Source organism: Sander lucioperca, chromosome 14 (genome assembly GCF_008315115.2).
Source record: "Sander lucioperca isolate FBNREF2018 chromosome 14, SLUC_FBN_1.2, whole genome shotgun sequence".
Lineage (NCBI taxonomy): Eukaryota > Metazoa > Chordata > Actinopteri > Perciformes > Percidae > Sander > Sander lucioperca.
The window spans coordinates 27,797,541-27,819,191 of record NC_050186.1 but is presented as its reverse complement, the minus strand read 5'-3'; the positions used below and the strand labels follow the sequence as shown (position 1 = coordinate 27,819,191).

General features: G+C 39.2%; 1 protein-coding gene and 1 long non-coding RNA gene across 8 annotated transcripts in view; both read left to right on the top strand.

Moving 5' to 3' along the window:
• LOC116034850 (transcription factor 4) overlaps nucleotides 1-12,927 on the top strand; it is a 321,332-nt gene extending 308,405 nt beyond the window's left edge. For 6 of the 7 annotated variants that reach the window (XM_035991804.1, XM_031277607.2, XM_031277608.2 and 3 more), the window contains 4 exons: nucleotides 3,738-3,891; nucleotides 7,086-7,315; nucleotides 9,302-9,452; nucleotides 12,449-12,927. In XM_035991804.1, coding sequence (XP_035847697.1) covers nucleotides 3,738-3,891; nucleotides 7,086-7,315; nucleotides 9,302-9,452; nucleotides 12,449-12,497 — 584 coding nt within the window. In that variant the 3' untranslated portion in view covers nucleotides 12,498-12,927. Of the gene's footprint in view, nucleotides 1-3,737; nucleotides 3,892-7,085; nucleotides 7,316-9,301; nucleotides 9,487-12,448 lie in introns of all 7 variants that reach the window. The other variant, XM_035991805.1, reaches the window with a different exon arrangement.
• Nucleotides 12,928-12,960: 33 nt separating this feature from the next.
• LOC118493121 lies at nucleotides 12,961-18,702 on the top strand. Its single transcript, XR_004895088.1, has 2 exons — nucleotides 12,961-14,940; nucleotides 15,085-18,702. It is a non-coding gene; the product is annotated as an uncharacterized LOC118493121 (long non-coding RNA).
• The last annotated feature ends 2,949 nt before the right edge of the window (nucleotides 18,703-21,651 follow it).

The following is a 21,651-nucleotide window of genomic DNA, read 5'->3' as shown; positions in this document are numbered from 1 at the left end:
GAATAGAAAGGAAAAGAAGAGAAGAGAAAGAAAACAGTAAAAAAAAAAAAAAGGACAGCAAAGATATAAAGAAGGTGAAGCTGGGCGCACACCTGGAGTCGGATCTCAGCTGGCAAGCCGCGACTTCACCACCCTGGCGCTAAAACACGTAACGAGGAGGGTAAATAAATATACAGTATACGTGTGACGTGAATATGGAGGAGGAGAAGTGTATATGAGCGCGCTGTGCAGCAAATTAGCCCTGAGCTCGTTTTTAAAGGCTGAAAATGAGTCCGCTGGCAGCAAAGTTCAGCCAGCGACAGACAGAGCCAAGTGTGTAATGAGGTGAAAGAGAGAGAAGCACACACACACACACACACACACACACACACACACACACACTCTCTCAGACAGAAGTTGTTCCTTACTCCCACATGCGTACACACACACACACACACACACACACACACTTACACACAGCGAGTTGAGGGTGTGCAGAGGCTGTAAATAGAGGGTATTAAAATGTTTTTGGCAGCAAACTCTTCAAACTCTGTAGCAGAGCTGTGGTTTCCTCCTCTCGCGCTCTCTCTCAATTTCAAAATAATTATGAACAGCGAGGATTTATATTATAGTCATAGTATATTATGTTTATGTTCATATTACTTTTATACATTTTAAACTCACTTTCTCCCTCCTTCAGACTGGTTTTATCTCTCTAGAGCAGGTCGGGTGATTTTATTTTTATTTTATTACACATTCCGATCGGTGAATTTATATATTACGGATTTAATTCAAAGGGCTAGTTCACCTAAATTAGACCAAGCACTAAACATGTTCAACTGAACCTAAATAATGAGTTGAGGTATCATCCAAAATGGTCGTAATGTCCTCGGATGCTCGGCTGACTTGTCCTAGTGTGCCGTTCTTTTTAGACAGTGAACTGGAAATCAAAGCACTTTAACGTTAGGAGGAAATGGTGCGATATGTGTGCCAATGAAATATCAAGCACTGTGAAGTGTGTGATGTCACCAACGTCTCCGTGTTTTCCAACAGAGCCATTCAAACTACTGAAGAGCTCAGACAAAACAGCACCGGCAGACATTTCTCACGTGAAATAGGCAAAACTGGTCCTTTTTTATGATCTGAATTTTACTCGTTTTAAGAGATAGTTAACCATAACATTTAGCATTTACAGAATGAATGAATGAATTTATTGGTCGTAACCAAAGGGTAGGTCGGAAGCTTCAGCTTATATAAAGCCCCCCCTTGTCACATTTTTAAAATAACAAACTCATTTTCAAGGGAATAAAATTGACAAGACAAAAAAGATAAAAGAAGTTATACGGAAAGAAAAAAACAAAAAAGCAAGTCAAAACATGCCTACATCTACCTACGTACATACATACCTACATACATACATAATATACATAGACTGGGCCATAAGCATAAAAACAAACTACATATTTGTTAAAACTGATAATGATAATGGTGACCATAATATTAGCAACAATAATGATGATAATTATCATAAATGAACTTATATAGCACCACAAGAAAAAAGAAAGAAAATGAGAGAAACAATTAAAAAAGGTTATGCTATTTTGGGTGTGTTATAGTAGGGTAATAGGATTTTAGGGTGTCACTGGTTTGTAGATTTGAGAGCAGCTCCTCCATTTCCTTCGTGCAATGCATTGTGGGATAAAACAAGCCAATTTAGTCTGCATTCTGACATCTTTGGGTTTACTTCATGTTGTCACTTCTCCAGAGTGAACACCCTTCAGACTTAAAAATCCGCCTGGAGTTAGAATGTAGTCTGGCACTGGGACACAGCTACGGAGAAAGCCAGGAAGTAACATGGAGGACTTTTACAAACTGAGGGAGGGAGAGAGAAAAGCTGCATTGATTAATCTTTAGCCAGAAACCAGATTAGATCAGAGAAATTAGGACCCAGACTAGGACTTCAAAGTGCTCATATTATGCTCATTTTCAGGTTCATAATTGTATTTAGAGGTTGTACCAGAATAGGTTTACGTGGTTTAATTTTCAAAAAACACCATATATTTGTTGTACTGCACATTGCTGCAGCTCCTCTTTTCACCCTGTGTGTTGAGCTCTCTGTTTTAGCTACAAAGTGAGGCATCTCACTTCTGTTCCATCTTTGTTGGGAGTCGCACATGCTCAGTAGCTAGGTCAGGACTACTAGCCAGTCAGAAGCAGAGTATGAGGGCTTGCCACACTAGCAGCTAGGCGAGCATTATAACGTGTATTACAAAGTGATGCACGTTCGTCACAGAAGTAAAGGCCGGACTAAAATAGAGCTGTTTGGAGCAGTTTGTGAACAGTGTTTTCTATTCGAGATGGTAATCTATACCTATAACGTGCAGAATACTAAAAATACCACAATAAAGGAAAGGGGAAAAGCCAAAAAGCATAATATGAATATTGAGCGTCTTTTTTCCTCCAAGTCTCCACCGGTGTCAGTTTGTGTTTGACACTGTTCAATCAGACTTTCAGAGGCACAAAGTCACTTTTCACAGTTTAAAGCCTTGTTAAATGGAGCTATTTATTCACAAACACACAGCAATTTTATTGAAAGACACACACACACACACACACACACACATACACACACACACACAAAACACAGTCCGTCACAAAATGCCTCCAGTCAGGCAGACGGAGATTCAAAATGGCCGACAGTTGTTTTGTGTGTGTGTGTGTGTGTGTGTGTGTGTGTGTGTGTGTGTGTGTGTGTGTGTGTGTGTGTGTGTGTGTGTGTGTGTGTGTGTGTGTGTGTGGAACAGAGCGAAGTGTTTTGTGTTGACTGAGAAGTTGGCAGCGTCCCAGTGACGGATCCATACAGACGTCAAATAAAGACGGCTGTGTTCAGCTGCCGAGAGAGGCAGACAGAGGCTCCGGGGGCTTTACATTGGCTTCACAACTCTCCCAAAGCCGCCATCTTGGAGGTCGACTGGACAATTAGCTGTGTTCAGACAGACCTGATGTTGCATTCACACTACGTCGGCAGAATGGGAAGACCGGGAAACCCTTATATGCTCCTTTGAACCATCACTTGCCTAAATTAGCTGTTTCATCCAAGTAATTAGGCAGTTTTATAAATTAGTTGTATTCCTATTTGTGACACCCATACAGTATGTTGATCCTTTTTAATATGATGAATTGATTGTATTAGTGGTGTTATTAGGTTGTATTTAGATGTAGCTGACAGTGATGGAGGCTTTGCAGCAATTTTCCACCATTTGGTGGCACTTATGTTTTTAGAATTTATTGATATGTCCGACTTGGAATTGTAACTACTGTAGGAGGCTGATTTAAACTTTTTCACAACTGGATGCTCATTATAACGGTTTATAAGATATGGCATGAACGTAACATAATGTTCATATAATTAACCAATTTAATAAGGTGGACTTTTGAAATGAACCTAGAAGTGTGAATAGAGTAGAAAATTCCAACCTTCACAACCTTCAACACTTTGTATTGTATAACATTAGGTATTATGTCATTTAAATTAGGTTTATTGACCATGAATAAAAAAAAAAAAACATTATAAAGTGACAAAAATGTTTTAAAAAAGCGCCAAAAGCATCGAATCAAAGTGACAAAAATGTATGAAAAAAAAGTTCATGGTCGACAGGAAAACAACACAAGGTTTAAAAAAAAATCTAAGGGGAAACATTATTAAAAACAGTTTGAGAACCACTGTAAATCTAACCTCTCCCCCCCTCCCCCTGCAGCCCTGTCCGGAGGCCTTCAGGGCCAGAGCACCTCCTCCGTCAGCTCGGAGATCAAGTCGGAGGATGAGGGGGACGAGAACCTCCTGCAGGACCCCAAGTCCCTGGACCCCAAGAAGGAGGACGGCGACAGCAAGGACCTGAAATCAATTGAGAGGTTAAGATCTAGGTACCACCCCGCAGACACTCGCTTCCATCAAACCCCTCCGCTCGGCTGGGACACGCATTGTCCCCAAAAAAACCACATGCTCAGAGACCTTCCTTGTTCAAAATGTCGTTGATTAACAAAGCTCTCCAGGAGGACAGAATCTATTCAAGATGTTGAATTGGATTTTGTACAAACAATCTGTGGCTCTTTTTCCTCTCATTTTATTTCCGTGGCGTAGGACAGGAATAATAAACCAGGAAATGTGGCAATTTTCTGTCAGTTTTTCATGCCAATCTAGAGAGATTGACATGAAAAACCACTTGATCATGAGGCAGTACTTTCACTTCTAACTAGTTCTAGTATTTTTACATTGTGGTATATATATATATTCATAATCGATTAATCTGCCAAATATTTTTTCAATTAATCGTTTGGTCTATAAAATGTCAAAAAATAGGGAAACATTACAATACAAATCTCCATATCTGAGAGGCTGAAAACAGTATGTTAGTTGGAGATTATTTTTTTCTAGCGATCGACCAATCGATTAGTCGACTAATCAATGCCGCTCCAATAAATATTTCTTCCACCACTAGCCGGCAACCAAAAACCAGTGTTCAGCTGAGGTCGATCACTATTTTAAGAGAAAAGCTAAGATAAACATTATTTTGTTATTTTTGGAGAGAAAGGACACAAGGAAGGACTTTAAGCTGTGGGTGTTTTGGGAACCAGGCTTTGGACTTTGATGAAGTACGGTGGCCCGACAGGGGCAAACGCACTGCAACTTAATGAAAACACACGCAAATAGACAAAACACAAGCGAATTAAGAAAACATCTTCATAAATTTGCCAACACATGCGCAGCATTTAGCAAACACGCTGCAAATACAGAAACGATGCAAAAAGAAAAGCACACAAACTCCAAAAACAGAAACGATGCAAAAAGAAAAGCACACAATCCCCAAAAACAAATGCAACAAAAAAAACACTGCATCCAGATTACACAACGGAAGTTGTCCAGGCCTCTAGGGGGAGCGCTAACTGGAACAGCTTGATTTTCGACCCCACTGAGAGCGAGAGAGAGAGAGAGAGAGAGAGAGAGAGAGAGAGAGAGAGAGAGAGAGAGAGACGAGGCACGTTCAATCTCAGAACGGTGTGCACCATTGGGGAAACGGTGTGCACTGTTTGAGATCATAGACTGTAAATATTAAGTCTATGTTTGAGACATGTTTTCTCTCATTTGGTGGGTGTGTCTCTAGTTTATTGGCTTAAGTCACAGGTGATACCCAATCAGCAGAGACGTGACTGTAAACTAACTAATAAAAAGGCAGAGCGCTCTCTCTTAGTGGGGTCGAAAATCAAGCTGTTCCACTTAGCCCTAGAGAACTTCTGTTGTGTATTCTGGATGCAGCGTTTTTGATGCATTTGTTTTCAGGGATTGTGTGCTTTTCTTTTTGCATCGTTTGTGTATTTGCAGCGCGTTTGTATATTTGGTTGTGTTGTGTGTATTTGCAGCACGTTTGCTAAATGCTGCGCATGTGTTGTCAAATTAATGAAGAGGTTTTGTTAATTTGCTTGTGTTTTGTCTATTTGCGTGTGTTTCGTTAAGTTGCAGTGCGTTTGCCCCTGTCGGCCACCGTAATGAAGTGACCAAGTGTGATGAGAATAAGCTAAATCCATCAATTATTACAGAGACTTTTTTGAAATGATGATGCAAATGGTTTGAATGATGATGATAGAAAACAGATGAAAACTGTTGCCCATGTTACAGGCTTTGGGAACGTATCGTCACGTGATCCAGCAAACGTTTTGACCAACAAGGTGACAATATCGGCCGTTTATTTTTACCCTCTAATACGATCCATGGGAGCGTTTCATAAATTGAAACTATTGGCAAAAATGCGATCTTATATCTAAACCAGAGAACCTAACTGTCGCAGTTTTAAACACGACTTCACTTTAACGCTGTGAAGTGGTCACAGTTTGGTTATGTTATTGGTTATCGTGATTTGGGTCAAATCAAACACTACTTTACTTTGTGACCCTAGTGTGGCCTGCCCATGTTTGCCTTGTCTTTTAACTTTAGGTAGTCTATATCAACGACGTTTTATTTCCGGGATTGTTCAGGTGCCGCCGGAAATTCCGCTGGATGTCCCTAATTCTCGTCCGGATGTCCGTCACCTTCCACTTTCTTTGTGTTGGAATTCTAAACTCTGGTGGATTTCTGAGTACTATGGTTAACTGCTCCTCAGATCTCTGCAGGGTAAATCCAGACAGTTAGCTAGACTATCTGTCCAATCTGAGTTTTCTGTTGCACGACTAAAACAACTTTTGAGAGTACACGTTCCACCAAAACATAAAAAATAGTTCCTCCCCGAGGCTATTTTGCAGAGGCACCGTTGCTCCGTCCGGCGCTTAGCACCGCCCAAGACGGTTGTGATTGGTTTAAAGAAATGCCAATAAACCAGAGCACATTTTTCTCTCATCCCGGCATGCTGTGTGGACTAGCCAGACCCTCCTTCGCAGCGCTGTGGAGGAAGGTCTGGCAATGCGAGACTAAACTTTATGTAACTTGTTGTTAAACTATTTAACAACAACTATTTTTTAAAACTATTTTTTAAAATAGTTTGTGTTTGTAAATTCTGCCCTTAAAGAAATACATAAAGTTTCAATTATTTCAAGAAACATCCATCCACACAGTTTCTTGGTGTGATCTTCTGGTTGTTCGCTGTATATTTTCAGTCACCAGTATCACCGTGGAAGCACACCGTTGCAGCCAGGGTCCAAAATTAACTTTTTAGCCAAATGGCAAGTGAATATTCAAATTTTACCAGCCAGTAAATAGAATACCATTGTTTTTTGGCTAGTGAGTGAGGCAAATCTACCAGCTACTTGCATGTTTTACCAGCATTTGGCTGTTAGATGGTACTAATTTTGGACCCTGGTTGCAGCTGTTAGCAGATTGAAATACCCAGAATGCAGCACATGATGTCTGTTCCCAAGCCCTGTTCCCTGTTATTTTGTCACTCAATGAATCATCTTGTGAATCTCAACAACATATCTACTGCAGGTTTGTATTACGATGAGCACTCTACACACAGAAATTTCATTTTTCAAATCCTCCCCTTCCTCCTCCTCTCCTACCCTTATCCCCTGCTTCGTCTTCCCTCGCTCCTCTCCGTGCTCTTTATTGGTCGCCGTAGCAACAACGACGACGAGGACCTGTCTCCGGAGCAGAAGATGGAGAGAGAGAGAGAACGGAGGATGGCAAACAACGCGCGGGAGCGTCTGCGCGTCCGCGACATCAACGAGGCGTTCAAGGAGCTGGGCAGGATGGTGCAGCTGCACCTGAAGAGCGACAAACCGCAGACCAAATTACTGATCCTGCACCAGGCCGTGGCCGTCATCCTCAGTCTGGAGCAACAAGTCAGAGGTCAGTTCCGTACAAATAGAATAGACCAGATCTTCATTGTCATTGTTTTCAACAGGGAAACACAGTTTAGCAGCTCCCAGAATAACAGTATAAATGACAAATATGGAAAAAAACTAATTTAAATAGTAAAATAAAAAACCAAGATCTGATAATGTGCATGCAAAAAAAAAAACACAAAAAGGACACAATAAACACAAACTAGCAGCCAAAACTTGTAGAGCGCTGAACCGCTGCATCTACAGTAGACGCAGCGCTATCTTCAATCAAGACACGTAACCTTTGACCTCAGATACTACACCAGACTGCTTGGCTTTTATTAGGGCTGCAATATATATATATATATTTTTTATCGTCATCGTGCTTATCAACTGGCTCAATAAACACACCGACACTCAGGGATTTTTTGTGTTAGTTGAAAGAAAATATCAGTAGAAAACTGCACTTAAAAATGTCATTCTTTTTTTCAGTGCTGTTCAACCGTTAGGGTATAAGTCAAATTTCATTGAACAAACCACCCAATGAAAACTGTATTTTTTTTTTAATATTTAAAAATAAAAAACTGAAAATGCACTGTTCCAATTATTATGCACAACAGAGTTTCAAAGCATTTTATAGGTTGTAAAGAACTGAAAATGGTCATTTGCTGAATTTGCAGCATTAGGAGGTCATATTTACTGAAATCAAAAGCATTTTTTTCACGCATGACAATGCACCATCTCATGCTGCAAAGAATACCTCTGTGTCATAGGCTGCTATGGGCATAAAAGGAGAGAAACTCATGGTGTGGCCCCCATCCTCCCCTGACCTCAACCCTATTGAGAACCTTTGGAGCATCCTCAAGCAAAAGATCTATGAGGGTGGGAGGCAGTTTGAAAAAACACAAATACATCATACTGGCATATACTGGCTACTATACAGTCGGGCAGCAAGAAGCTCCCAGTGGGGTATGGCGTGTGGCGGAGGACGGAACAAAACAGGAACGCAGCCTGAACGCAGCGCAGACACTCCTAGTGGAAAATAGGGGTAACCTTTCAAGGCACAGCCAAAGCCAAAAACAATGATGATGTTTACCTACACTGCACTTCGCCTCTGTGTCTGCAATATTATCTGAACTCTACTTCGCTCGGATTTACCTATATATATATATATATATATATATATATATATATATATATATATATATATATATATATATATATATATGTGTTTTTATTCAACTGACATGGTTATGGTAATGATAAATAAACAATATGGCTATTTTATATTCATATATTATATAAAATGATATAATAAATCTAGTAATTAATTCACCATTCTAGTGACCAAGATCTAGTTTTTAGTTTGTGTGCATGATCCGGAAAATGACAGAATATTGAAAATGGTCACTGATCCTGAACCTTTGTCCTGGTCTGTTCTGAAGGGAAACTCTTTGAAATGTACTAACAAAAAACATCAGTTTAATTAGTCTGATTGATACAGAATGATCATTTACACAGACACAAACATTGTAAAAAAAAATAAAAAAATTGGGATTTCTTGCCTATTTGTTTAATTCTAAATTCTCTGTTTTTTACGCAATAAAAAAAAAAAACTGTTGCAGTGACATTGGGATCTTAAAGGATGAGACAATATTGTAAATTTCTAAAATTCTAAAATCTAAATTGTTTCTGTATTCTAACTTTTAAGCTACTTGGGGGTGAATTTAAGGTGGATATCAGGCTTCAAGAGGTTACAGTACACAAAGTGCCTCCAGAGCTCTAGGAGAGGGCAGCAGTGGGCACCTGTTGATTGTGTTCATTCGGGCTAAAGTTTTGGGCTTTTTGGCTTCAGTCTCACTACTGATTTAGTCACCCAGCATAAATACATCTCACTGAAAAACACAGTCAGGACACATTCCCTACAGATAGGAAAAACACCAGAAATAATAACAATCTCTCTCTCTCTCTCTCTCTCTCTCTCTCTCTCTCTCTCTCTCTCTCTGTCCAGAGCGAAACCTGAACCCCAAGGCGGCCTGTCTGAAGCGCCGCGAGGAGGAGAAGGTTACCGTGTCCTCAGACGGGGCTCCCCTGTCATTGGCCGCCGCGCACCACGCCGCCGCCGCCGCCATGGGCGACGGATCCAACCCCTTGGGACAAATGTAAAACGCAGCAACATCTCCTCCCCCCTGAATGGTCAGAAGATTTCACTTATAAACTAATCTGCTGTTGTACCTTTAACTCAAACCAAAGAATCAGAATTCAGAAACCAGTCCAGAAACTTCAAGCAATCATTTTATAAATCACTTGCCATGAAATTTAAAAATCTATGGCAAACTAAAAATACCTCCAATGAAAATAAGTTAATGTTAATACTATATATGATATACATTTTGGTATCTAGTATATATCTGAATACATTGGAAAATAATTAACTTTTTATTCTTCCAGGTGTATCATTTCTACTGTCACTCTAATGCAGGAAAGAGATGGTTAAAACATACACAGACAATATGTAGACCAAATCAGATTTAGGTCAAATTTCTTCCATTACTTGAATAAATTTGGAGAAGTGCATCGTTCAGTTTTCTGACAGTTAATATCTGGCAGAGCTGATGTTGGCTTAAAACAGAGGCCGACTTGAGTTTCTGTCCGGTTGTGGGTACATTTTAACAACAGATTGGCAGTAAGTGTGATTTTAATGTGTGACTGTGTGTGTTTGTCGCTGTTCTTTGTTTTCTTAAAAACATTCAATGTGTATTTGTGTTTGCATGTTGAATCATCGAGCAGCATATTTCCTAAAGTTCTGTATCCTGGAGGTACCAAAGGTCATAGATAAAGAGCAGGATTGACCTAAGACAAAACCGCACCGAGTTTCTTATCTGCAACATTTTTACAGTGAACAAAATGAAGTAAGGGTTTTTGGTCTTTATTTATACACTGGAGGTTTGTGCAGGTTTCAGGTCATGAAAGCTGTCCAGCACATAAATGACAGTGGCAACTTTAAGTGCAAGGAAAATGACCAAAAACATAAAAATGTTATGGGGTCATTAGTAGTTTCCTAAAAATGTACATTCTTATAGAGTTAAGACCACACCCATCACAGTTGGGGGTCTGTTTTCACACCCCAGCAGTGGTGTTCCTGCTGTTCATTTAGATTTTCTAAAATCTAGAAAGGGGGGGGTATCTACATGTGTTATGTTAAGTAGGCTACTGCTCGGAATGTCATGAAATTTGCTGTGATTATTCATAGTCGCCGGTCGATGAATGCTGATGATTTGATCAGCGCAGACCTTTCCACCATCAGGCCAAAATGTCCACGTAGATAATAATAATAATAATAATAATAATAAGTAAGAACAAGAAGAAGGAAAAATAACTTTATTTTTATAGCACTTTTCAAAAGCAAGAAACAAACAAAGTTCTTTAGAAAGAAATTACCAGATAAATATTTAATAAAATAAGAATTGATACAGCAACAATGACAAGCGAGGTAATATAACTATTAACTAAAGTTTAATTACTACTACTACTATTTAGTAACTACTTATCACTTTACCATTTATTAACTGTAGTTATTATACAGTGTTACAACATTTTGAACTAGTTGAAGTTTGGAGAGGTAACATATAAATGGAGAATAATAAAGGTCCAAGAACTGAGCCTTGAGGTTCTCCATAGGAAAAATGGAAGGTGGAGGATTTAAAGTCACCAATGGCAACACAGAATTTCCATTAGAAAGATAGGAGTAATACCAATCTAAAACTATACCAGATATGTCAACCCAATGCTTAAGACATTCAATTATAGGGCTGTCACAATCATGAATTGTAATTGATTGTCATATGAATAATTGTGATTAACAATTGTCTATTTCTGTTAATTTTATGCCACAGATATGCCATATGTGTGCTGTTGTGTTTGGCTTTGCAACTACACCTGAGCCATGTGGTTCATTTCAATGGCTGTTCATCGACGTAATGCGATCTTTAGCAAATGAGTTTGATTAATCTTCAAATAGTTTGCTAAAACAATGTTTCACCTCTTGCAGTGCTGGACTTAAATACTTTAAATAACTTAAATAGCTTTTTCTAAAACGGTTTTGTAGGCCGACCTAATGTAACAAAAACAGTTACTTAACAGACAGTTAATTAATGCTGAAGGAGGCTTGATTTTATTTTCAGAAGTTCAGTTGGAATGGATAAACACAAAGCCTATATTAACTGTTCCTGCTTCAGCTTCACAGGGAATACTTTTTTGCCTCCAGGGCCGACATTGATGCTAACTTTGGGAATACACTGTACATTTTACAACTACTTAACTAGTATACTTTCTTCTCTACTCTGATTGCCAACACATGTTCACATCCACAGTCACTCTCTCGCTCGACCACACATTCACTACGCCCACGCTCTGATCTATATCTGAAAGTACCCATGCTACTCTAATAACACCATGTTTCCATCCAAACATTTTATGAATGTGAATTATCTACATGTAATTAGAAAAGCTATATGAACTCCAGCATGACTTTCCCCCGAGCTGGTAAACGCACTGCTACACCTGAAGGAAACTCTCCCCCCTATAAATAAGACCCGTTATCGGCCCCTCTCTATCATAATCGTAGGCTACTGTACTTTGTAAGCAAAAAATACGGTACATGTTTTTTTTTCTGACATTGGAACCTTGTGCTAGGTAGACAGCTCATTTACCCAGCTGATGGAAACACAGCTAATACACTTTCTGTTTGTTGCTACATTTGTAACATTGGCTTTAAATTCCCTTGATTGTGGAATCCAATGATTATGCAAAAGGATGCGGTCAGCTCAAGTAATCGCGATCAGGCGATTATGTAATTTGCAACAGACCTATTTGAACAAAAGAAATATAATTTTTATTAGGTTAGCCTCAATTGCCATGGAATTTAATAAGCACCGTAATGGTTCCCAGAATCTGAACCCTTCCTATTTAGACGCTCCATGAGCTTTTTCTTATGGCTCGACAAACTTCATATTTTTAGCCCTACCAAGGTTGTGGGGTTAATTAGGGCTTTACGGTTAAAGTAAACTCATTTATTTCTCAGTGTGTGTTTGTGTGTACAGTGTGTACATGTCCTTCCTAATCCCCCCCTTCCTTTATGTTTTTTTTGTCTCTCCAGGTCCAAGGTGCCAGAGTTCATCAAGATGATGAGTGACCACTTCCTCTGACGGCGTTTCCATGACAACCAGGCAATCGATCAACCCTGTTGTTCCTTCAGCCTGACCAATCAGATTCTCTGGATCTTGGGCCTGACCTATCAGATCAGCCTCCTTCTCTCCTCACGTCTGTCTCTGATCCTTTTCTTCACCTTCGTCTCCTTCTTCTGTCGAGAACACCAACTGCAGAGTCACATTAGTCGCTTTCGTCACTTTGCATCTCCAGCTGAAGTGAACTGGATGCTACTTTGTGGAGACGTTTAAATGGCCGCTGTAACGTGGCTGCTACAAAGTGTCAGTTTGTGGGAGCTTCTGGCACAAAGTGACAGCAATGGACAAAAGTCTTTGGAATCACATCATCCAAGAAATTCTTCTTCTTGTACTACTTGTTTTATCAGCATTCCCATTTTTAAAGAACAAAAGGTTTCTATATATATATATATATATATATATATATATATATATACTGTATACGACAAAAGGAAAAAAAAATACAAAAAACTTGTTTAAAAAGTGCAACTGGATGCGGGCAGTGAGGAGGGTACGGGTTGGGGAGGGTTGTTCAGAACGGAGCAAAACATATCACAAAGTGTTTAAAGAGGTTTTTTTAATCAACATTGTGCAGCTGTTGTTGAATGCAGCTTCAGCGCGTCTCTGACTGAATGGCAATCTAACGCCACACTGTGGATGAAGCTGTGCCTGATCTCCTCTTGGATGCAAACCAGTCAGATAGATACACACGGTGGAGCAAACAAAACAAAAGAGCAGGAAAAATCCAGGAAGTTTTACGGAAGCAAGCTGCCCTTATAAGTCCCCTTACAAACGACACATTTTCACAGATTAAACTATAAATTCAAATGAAGAAGATATAAGGTGCTTGATATGCCGAGTCATTTGAACAACACTTAAATTCGCAAATGCTTTTTGACTATCATAGAAAGGAAACGGGGCTAAACAGGAAAAACGGGGGCAACTTGTTCTTCCCCTTCTAATGCATTCCCTCCTAATCCGCAAACATTTACAGTATATTGCCAGTGTAAAACAAAATCTCAACATGTATGTGTGCTTTTATTAGTATTTTTTATGCTGCATTGACTTTGTTAACAAGTGGCAAAATTGTACGAACTGCTAACGTTTTAGTGAAGTCACAAATACTAAAGCCTGGACAGTTGTACCCAAATAGCCCGTGTGTATCTACTGAGAGGACGAGAATATCTAAAGAATCAATCATTGAATCAGTTAATCAATCAATCAGTGAGTGATTTCAGAGGGACTGGGGTGTTTAAATTATTGAAGGTAGAAGAACAACAGAAGAAACAAGGACGAATTATGCAGTAATGAAAGAGTGTACTTCTAAACGCCGCAGGAAGGAAAGACTTTTCTTGACATCTTCATTTGAGATTGTTGTTGTGGGTTTGTAGTGCAGACGACCGAACAAAACAGCTCTAGCAAACATCCCAAACCAGAGTCCTTTGTCAGATATTCATTAGCATGGGCAGAGCAGGCAGAGTTTAAACTGGTGTCCAGGCCTTTCCTTAACTCGAAGGATTACTGGACAGATGGTTGAGAGGATGGACAGAATTTATATTCCATGTTTAGCACATTCCCGGAATTACGATCGCTCTACTTGAATCGAGTGGTTAAGATGGCCCGAAGCCCTGAACTGTGAGAGTTTTGGGAGTCATGGAAGGGAAAGGAGCTAAAGTGGGCCAACATCGTGAGGAGCTAGAGACTGAGGGATAGGAGGAAAAAACAGAGAATCTAAAGGTCTAAATGATGACGACGCTGCAGGGGAAGCAACGGAACAATCAGCATGGTGACGGGTGTATACTTTTCTTCTAGGGGGCCAAGCAGCAGTAGTCAAAGCATTCCTGTGTTAGATTAATTTGGTTCCCCTCATTACCTGGTTTAGTATCTGGACGATCATAACCTTAAACTTCTAACCCAATTCCAGACTGCCCTGCCCTGAGTAACAACTTTGGGGGGACTTTCTGATTGACATTTGCTGTCTTGCTATAGTTTATTGCAGTCGCGGTGTCTGTTGCTGGGACCTTTAGCTGCTTGAAATTTCATTGGCCTTGATATCCTGTTGTGATGTGGATGTCTGGAAAAATCTCAAACACTGTCTGCTTTTCTGCATTGCATTGTAGAGACTAGAGACTCCAGTCTTGTTTTTCGTCATGAGTCTGGCATGCCTGACGTAGGGTTCAGACATTTGAATTACCTTGGTTTGCTTAATTTACATGTAAATTCTAAATATTAGTTCAAATTAGGCATATTTAAATGAAATTAAACAAGATCAGTACTCTACACCTGAGGCAAGTCCAATCCACTAACCTAACCACTAATACATTAGGCCTATATCACTTAAGAATTTCAAAGTGCTGCCTCTTGTACTTGGACTTACCCAGGTTTCTTGAGTAGAAGTTCAGTAGAAGTCAACATTGACTTGGGAGTGAGACAGGATTGGGAAAGAAAATGGCAGGATCAGGACCAGTGTTGGGCAAGTTACTCAGAAAGTGTAATATGTTACTCTTTACTTATTACTCTTTTAAAAAAGTCATAATACTTTACTTATTACATAGTATAGTAGTAGTAGTCAGCCAAACTGCATACGGTAACTGCAAACATTCTGTATTCAGGCTGATACTGCAAGTTACAAAGACAATCACACATTTATAGGCCTATTACATTTTTTGTCGAGTTTCACATAGTCTCACATTATGAAAAGGACCTGGCGACGCAGATTCCCATCACCCATTCCCATCACCATAGTAACTCGCTGCCGAGAAGGGGGGGAGAGAGGGTGCTCTGCTCTGCTCACAGTCACATGCTGGATGTCATCCATGTTCCCACACGGATCAAAGCCTTTATAAAATGAAAATACATATAACTGTTAAAAGTATTCCTCTCCCCGTCATCCCTTGTTTAGCTTTTTGGCTAGTAGCCGACGTGACCTGCACTGGCCCTGACATGTCGCTCACTAAATTACGACAAGCGTACACGTCACATCATCATATAAGAAAGCCTACCTTGGACAAATAACTAATTCATAATAATAATAATTTATACTTTATTAATCCCGCAAGGGAAATTACAATGTTACATTCAGGTAAAGCAGTAACACAGTGTTACTTGAATTAGTAACTGTAATAAAATTACTGTTTTGAAAATTGTAATTCCTTACAGTACTCATTACTGTGGAAAGTAATAGTTAAGCAATATTACACTTGAGGGTTTGATTTAACGTCATTATTGGCATGACGTAACCATCACAACCTTAATGTTCATTGCATCGCTATGCATCAAGGTCTACTCTCCGGCAACAGGCAAAAGTAGTTGGAATATCTGCAAGCACGTCCATTGTTTTGTGGTGTCAATCAAAAGTCCCCTTTCACCCTTGCCCCAGTGTGAACCTTCCTCCGACCAGGCCTGTGTTTAATACCCAGTCCCAGTTGTGTCGTCTCTGCTGACCCTAGCCTTATGAGCCCTAAACCAGAGCCCTAGCCCTTCTTCCCAGCCTCGTGCCCCACCTGAGCGGTCCCACCGATGCAATTTGAACATTCACACTTCTACCAATGTGCCTTTTTAGATTTCATATCATTCGAGTTGCCAGAGGAGGACATTTACCTGGTCTTTTAATAGGATGCAAGCTTAGGGAAACCTGTTCTTAGTCGTTAGGTTCTATGCAGTCAGGTTTTTTACCAGACCTGGGAATTTAAAAAAAGCTAAAAAAAGGAAAAAAAAGTATTTTTTGGATAAAAAAGTAAACTGTATTTAATGTACTGTACGCTTATATGTAAGTAGACAGCGTGTTCTGGCTTGGAGCCAATGAGACAGACGCTTTTAGCAAACCGAGTCCAGATCCCAGTCCCCCCCCTCAAAGTTCTCCCTAACCCCCCAACCTTCCTGTTCCAAGCCCCAGCCCTGTTTCCATGATGAACAACGCGTCTCTTCTTGTATTATAGCTTATCAGCTTTTTATCAATATTTGATCGGCTTGTCCGTAAGCCAATGTAGTCTTCAGTACAAAGTGTGTGGTCGTATGTTGTAAAGCAGATTTTCTTTTTTTCTCTCTTTCTCTTTTTTAAGAAGAATCTTTTCTCTTATTACTTTTTATTTGTCTGTTCTGGTTTACATGTCTATTATAGAAAATGTTAAAAAACAAAACAAAAAGAAAAAGAAATAGAAAAAAACAACACAATTCGCTAACTGACAGCATGGTTCTGTCTGTGGTCATTTTGACACAGTTAAAATCCTACCCAATCAACAGGAAGGCACGGAAACTGGAAAAGAATCTATTTGAATAAATCAATCTATATATAAATGTACAAAAAAATATATACGATATATAAGGAGGGTGCCATTTTCTGTTTTTTTCTGTTGCAAATGCGTGTTTGCTTGGGGAGGAAATATTTTCTCAAAGACTGAACTGGCAGAAGTTGGCGAGGCCCCTCAGTGTTATAAATTTCCAACTGACTTTGTTGTGTTCTCTATTGTTGCCATGACAACACCCTCTGACTAGTACGGCACCCTGCGCAGGACAAAATGGGACCGTAGTACTATCCGCTCCATTCACTGCTATCTATCCAAGGCAACAACACACAGACGTTTGTAAATTGTATGCAACAAAATGGCAAACTTTACCATTATTTTGAAATTGTGTATGTAAAAGTTATATTTTTACATGTAGACTGTTGTTATTTTGTGTTTTAGAAATATGTTGTATCGGTTTTTTTGTTAAAATATGAAAAAGTAAAATTCAGTGTGTGTTGAAAAAAATGTGTCACATTGAAAATGTAGTGAGGTCAAAAGTTCAGAATCATTTTATTTTAAATTTTTCAACCTTATGTTTATATCTGTAGGGGAACATTTTCAAGGGTTTGTGGGAGGAATCAGAAATCATAAAAGATATATAATATTTGTTTAATTCTCCATGCCTCATGACATTACCATTTTTAAATGTATTTTTTATTATTGTTTTGCAGAGAAATGTGTAAATAGTCATAAAACATTTTCTGTGGGGTTTCTGTAGGGCGAGGACTTGCCAGTGAGAGTCGATGATGATGAACTTGTTTGGATTTTTAGTGAGGTTATATTTGTACGGTTACAGTAGCCAGGTACCAACTTTTAGTTTGTGTCACTGGTGCTCAGTACTGTATGTGGTTTTGGTTGCTGACCATCTCAAGTGTAAGTCAAACCATTGTCTTTGCTTGCAACAAGAATCACTTGTGTCAGAGCCGGAGTGAGGCCTTTTTTTGCGGCATGTAAAGATTTAATTTTGATTTACAAGGAGGGAAACAAGCTGGTGAAACTGGCAAAAAAACAAAAAAAACTACATGTTCTGTAAACTGCTATTCTTAGGGAAAGTTTGAATGTAAATTCATAAAAACACAGGGTGTCATAACTCAAAAGTACACTACCTGATTTTGTTATGTACCTGAAAATTTAACAACAAATAAAAATTGGTTATAATGTAATATACATCAGAAATTGTTATAGGGCGGTATGACAGAATCCATGATTTGTTTTAATTACATAAATTATGACAAAAACTTAACTGAGGTACCCAACGAGTGTTCACAAATTCTATTTACTTTGGTTCTACCTGGTGGCTTCGGGCCCGGCTCTGACTCCTGTGCATTTATTCTCTTCAAGTTGGGTTGTAAATGTTGATTAAAGGAAACACCCTCAGCACCTGATTCAAGATTAATATATGAGAATTTTGTAAAAGATTGGAATGTCACTAATATAAAAAAGCAGATCGTCAGCAAACAATCGTATCAGCTATTTCCCCAAAAAGATATCAGATAATGTGCAAGGCAGTTTCAGTCGTCGTTTTTTAGTGTTTGCCGTTAAAATTGAGCTTTTTGTCAAAAGGAAAAAAAGCTACTTTGAAACGGACCTATAGGTTAAACACTAGGATTGAATCTGTCAGTGTAAGTGCTAAATGTTTTTACGTAATGTTATTTTTCAATGCTTCATTTCGTATTTTCTCTTAGTTGTATAATCAAGTCATCTCCCGAATTACAGTATCTTCATTTTTATGTTACCTCCTGATGTGTCTATTAGCCAAAATGTTAACTTCTTTTTCTTTTCCCTCCTTGTTGTACATACAGTACACACCTCATTTCTCTTTTTCAGTGACTGTGCCATGAGCTTTGTAATCTGTTACTCTGTACCAGTTTTACTGCAATAATGAGTTGAATTCAAAATGGCCACTGCTGTCCTTTGTTTTCCCAGCAATGTTAGAAACAGGAAGCATTTCTCTCATTTCTCATGTACACTTTGGGTATACTCCAGACACGAGCGTGATCCAACATCAGCAGCACAACAAATCAGCAATTTGGTGCATTTATATAATACAAAATTGAATTGTTTTTTTTTTTTTTCAACACAAGATAACTTAAAAACCTTTTAAACATTTTATAGAAAAATACCAGTATGGAAGTTAAGTTGGCACTTGCTTTGCAAATTAGTACTATAATTCCAGTGAAAGAAAGAAAATGACAAAATCAACAATCAAAGGAGCTGTTTTAATGTCTTTAAAGGTGCAGTAGGTAAGACTTTTAAAACCAGCTTTCTGTCATATTTGCTGAAACTGACCCTATGTTCAAGTAGAACTACATGAAACAGGTAATTTAAAAAAAAATCTGGCTCCTCTGGCACCACCTACCACCATTGCACACGCATTCATTCTCCCTTGTGGGGGGAGGGGCTTAGGAGACCATCTTGGGCTTTAGCAGAAAGGGGGGAGGGACTGAGAAGTTGCTGATGTTCAAATTGTTTGGCTAAGTCCTGGATCTTCCCAATCCTACCTACAGCTCCTTTAACCTCAACATAACAAAGTTCAAATTATACAAATGTCCACTGCCAGAGGAACAAAAAACCCTGCCAATATTTCAAATCTCTTGCCAAGTATTTCACTTAAGCCATTGAATAGTTTTCCAGTTTAATATTTATAAATCAGAAGACTTTATTTATACTAAACTATCTTACATTTTAAAAACTTAGCTTAGCTTACCTTGTTAAACTCACCAGTATTTTACTAAATAAGTTCAGTTAAGGAAAATCACAAAGGGGCCTCAGAACTGAGGACCATGAGAAGAAATAGATTAATAACAATGTTATCACTTTTGAGACAATTTTTCTTTTAGGGTCTTAATTAGCTCTGTTTTATGAAGTAATATTTCCAATGTATTAAATCATGTGCTCTTAGTGCTCAGTATGCCACAGTCAATACTAGCAGCAGCAAAATCAATCCATTTTTGACATTTTACTTTTCAGTAAATTCTGGATAATGTTCATAGTTTTTCAGTTGGTTTTCCCTATACATTCTCTCCAGTCAGATTGGAAGATGTATATCAGTTTCATCTCTGTGCGTCCATTCCAGAGGTATAGGTCCAAGATGTGTGTAGCCTAGCTTGGCACAAAGACTGCAAGCAGGGGGAAACTGCTAGCCTAACTCCAAGAAAAGATAAAAAATACACCTTCCAACAACTCCAAAGTTGTTGTATCTTTTGGCTAGCAAGCTATACACTGATCCATCCGAGAGTCAGCCGGGTTTTGTTTGAGTGCCAGTTGAGTTCAAACCTGGCAAATCAACACATATGCTAACTGCTGCTAAAACCACCATGTCTCCTTTTATCATTGTTATTTCTACAGCTATTGCAATAAACACGTAAACCAGACAGATTTCCAGCAACACAAGCAAACTAGAAATATGTAGGGGCAAGGGGGAACTGGCCGTTTGAGATTAGCTGAGGATGGATGGCTACTGTACAGTTTTGTTGAAAAGTTCCGCATTTTATTACATCTGACTTGGTGATATATGTCAATTTAAACGTTGTAGTTCCAACCTGCACATCTGTATCCATCTCATCCGAGGTTGTCGCCATTTTTGTGGCAATTTCTCTAGACAACATCTGTATTGTAAATCCCATCTACAAATTGTTTCTCCAACTGGCTAAAACTGCCCTCAATAACAACAGCAGACATGTTTGAATTGGTGAATAAACCCAACCATTCTCACTCACAACTCGTAAAAATACCGACGCTTGGTCAGTGGCTCTCAGCGTCAGATATCAACTCAAAAATCACCCTTTAGCATCTGTATGTTAAATGACAAAGTATTATGAGAGGTAGGGAGTAGTATGAAAGACCGAAAATCCACATATGGAGGTTGGATTTGGTGGTGGATGGGTCAAACAACACAGGACTTTCACCCAGGAGATCGGGGGTTTGTGTCCCGTGCTGTGTCCCGCGTGTCATTGAAACAAAATGAAATTTTGTAACCCCACCCACGATCTTTTTCTAAACCTTTTCTGTCCCGTTTTTTTGCCACGTCAGTAAAACGTACGTCCCGACCTAGTCTCGCATTGCCAGACCTTCCTCGGGTCTGGCTAGTCCACACAGTATTCCTGGATGGGAGAAACACGTGCTCTCGTTTATTGGCATTTCATTAATCCAATCACAATCGTCTTGGGTGGCACTAAGTCCCGAAAAACAATGACGGTGCCTCTGCAAAATAGCCTCGGGAAGGAACTTGTTTTGGTGGAACATGTGTACGTTCAAAAGTTGTTTTAGTCGTGCAACAGAAACTTAGATTGGACAGATAGTCTAGCTAGCTGTCTGGATTTACCCTGCAGAGATCTGAGGAGCAGTTAACCATAGTCCTCAGAAATCCACCGGAGTTGGAAATTCCAACACAAAGAAAGCGGAAGGTGACAGACATCCGGCCTAAAAAGAGCGACATCCGGGGGAATTTCCAGCAGCACCTGAAAAAAAACTGAAAACTGACGCAAAAAGTCCCAACCAAGCACTTCTAAATATGACGGTAAAGGAGACTTTTTGCGTCAGTAACAAACGCCAAAGAATCCTGACCAAGCATCGCTTTTTGGCACGTTGGGAATGAGAATGTGTTGATAAATCAGATGTTGGCATTGATCCAGAGGTCAGGAACAGACCCTGAATTTCTAAAAGTAAAAGAGTAATCTAAGCACAATTAGTAATACCAGGGAACAATTTATTGAAACGTTGATAAATCCCCATGGCATACAGTAAAATGGACTCAGTATGAACAACAAGCGCACATAGACAGTCGATGGAGGCGATGTCGAATCATCCACTTATTCAGTTCATCTTGTTCTCTCTGTAAGTATGATTTG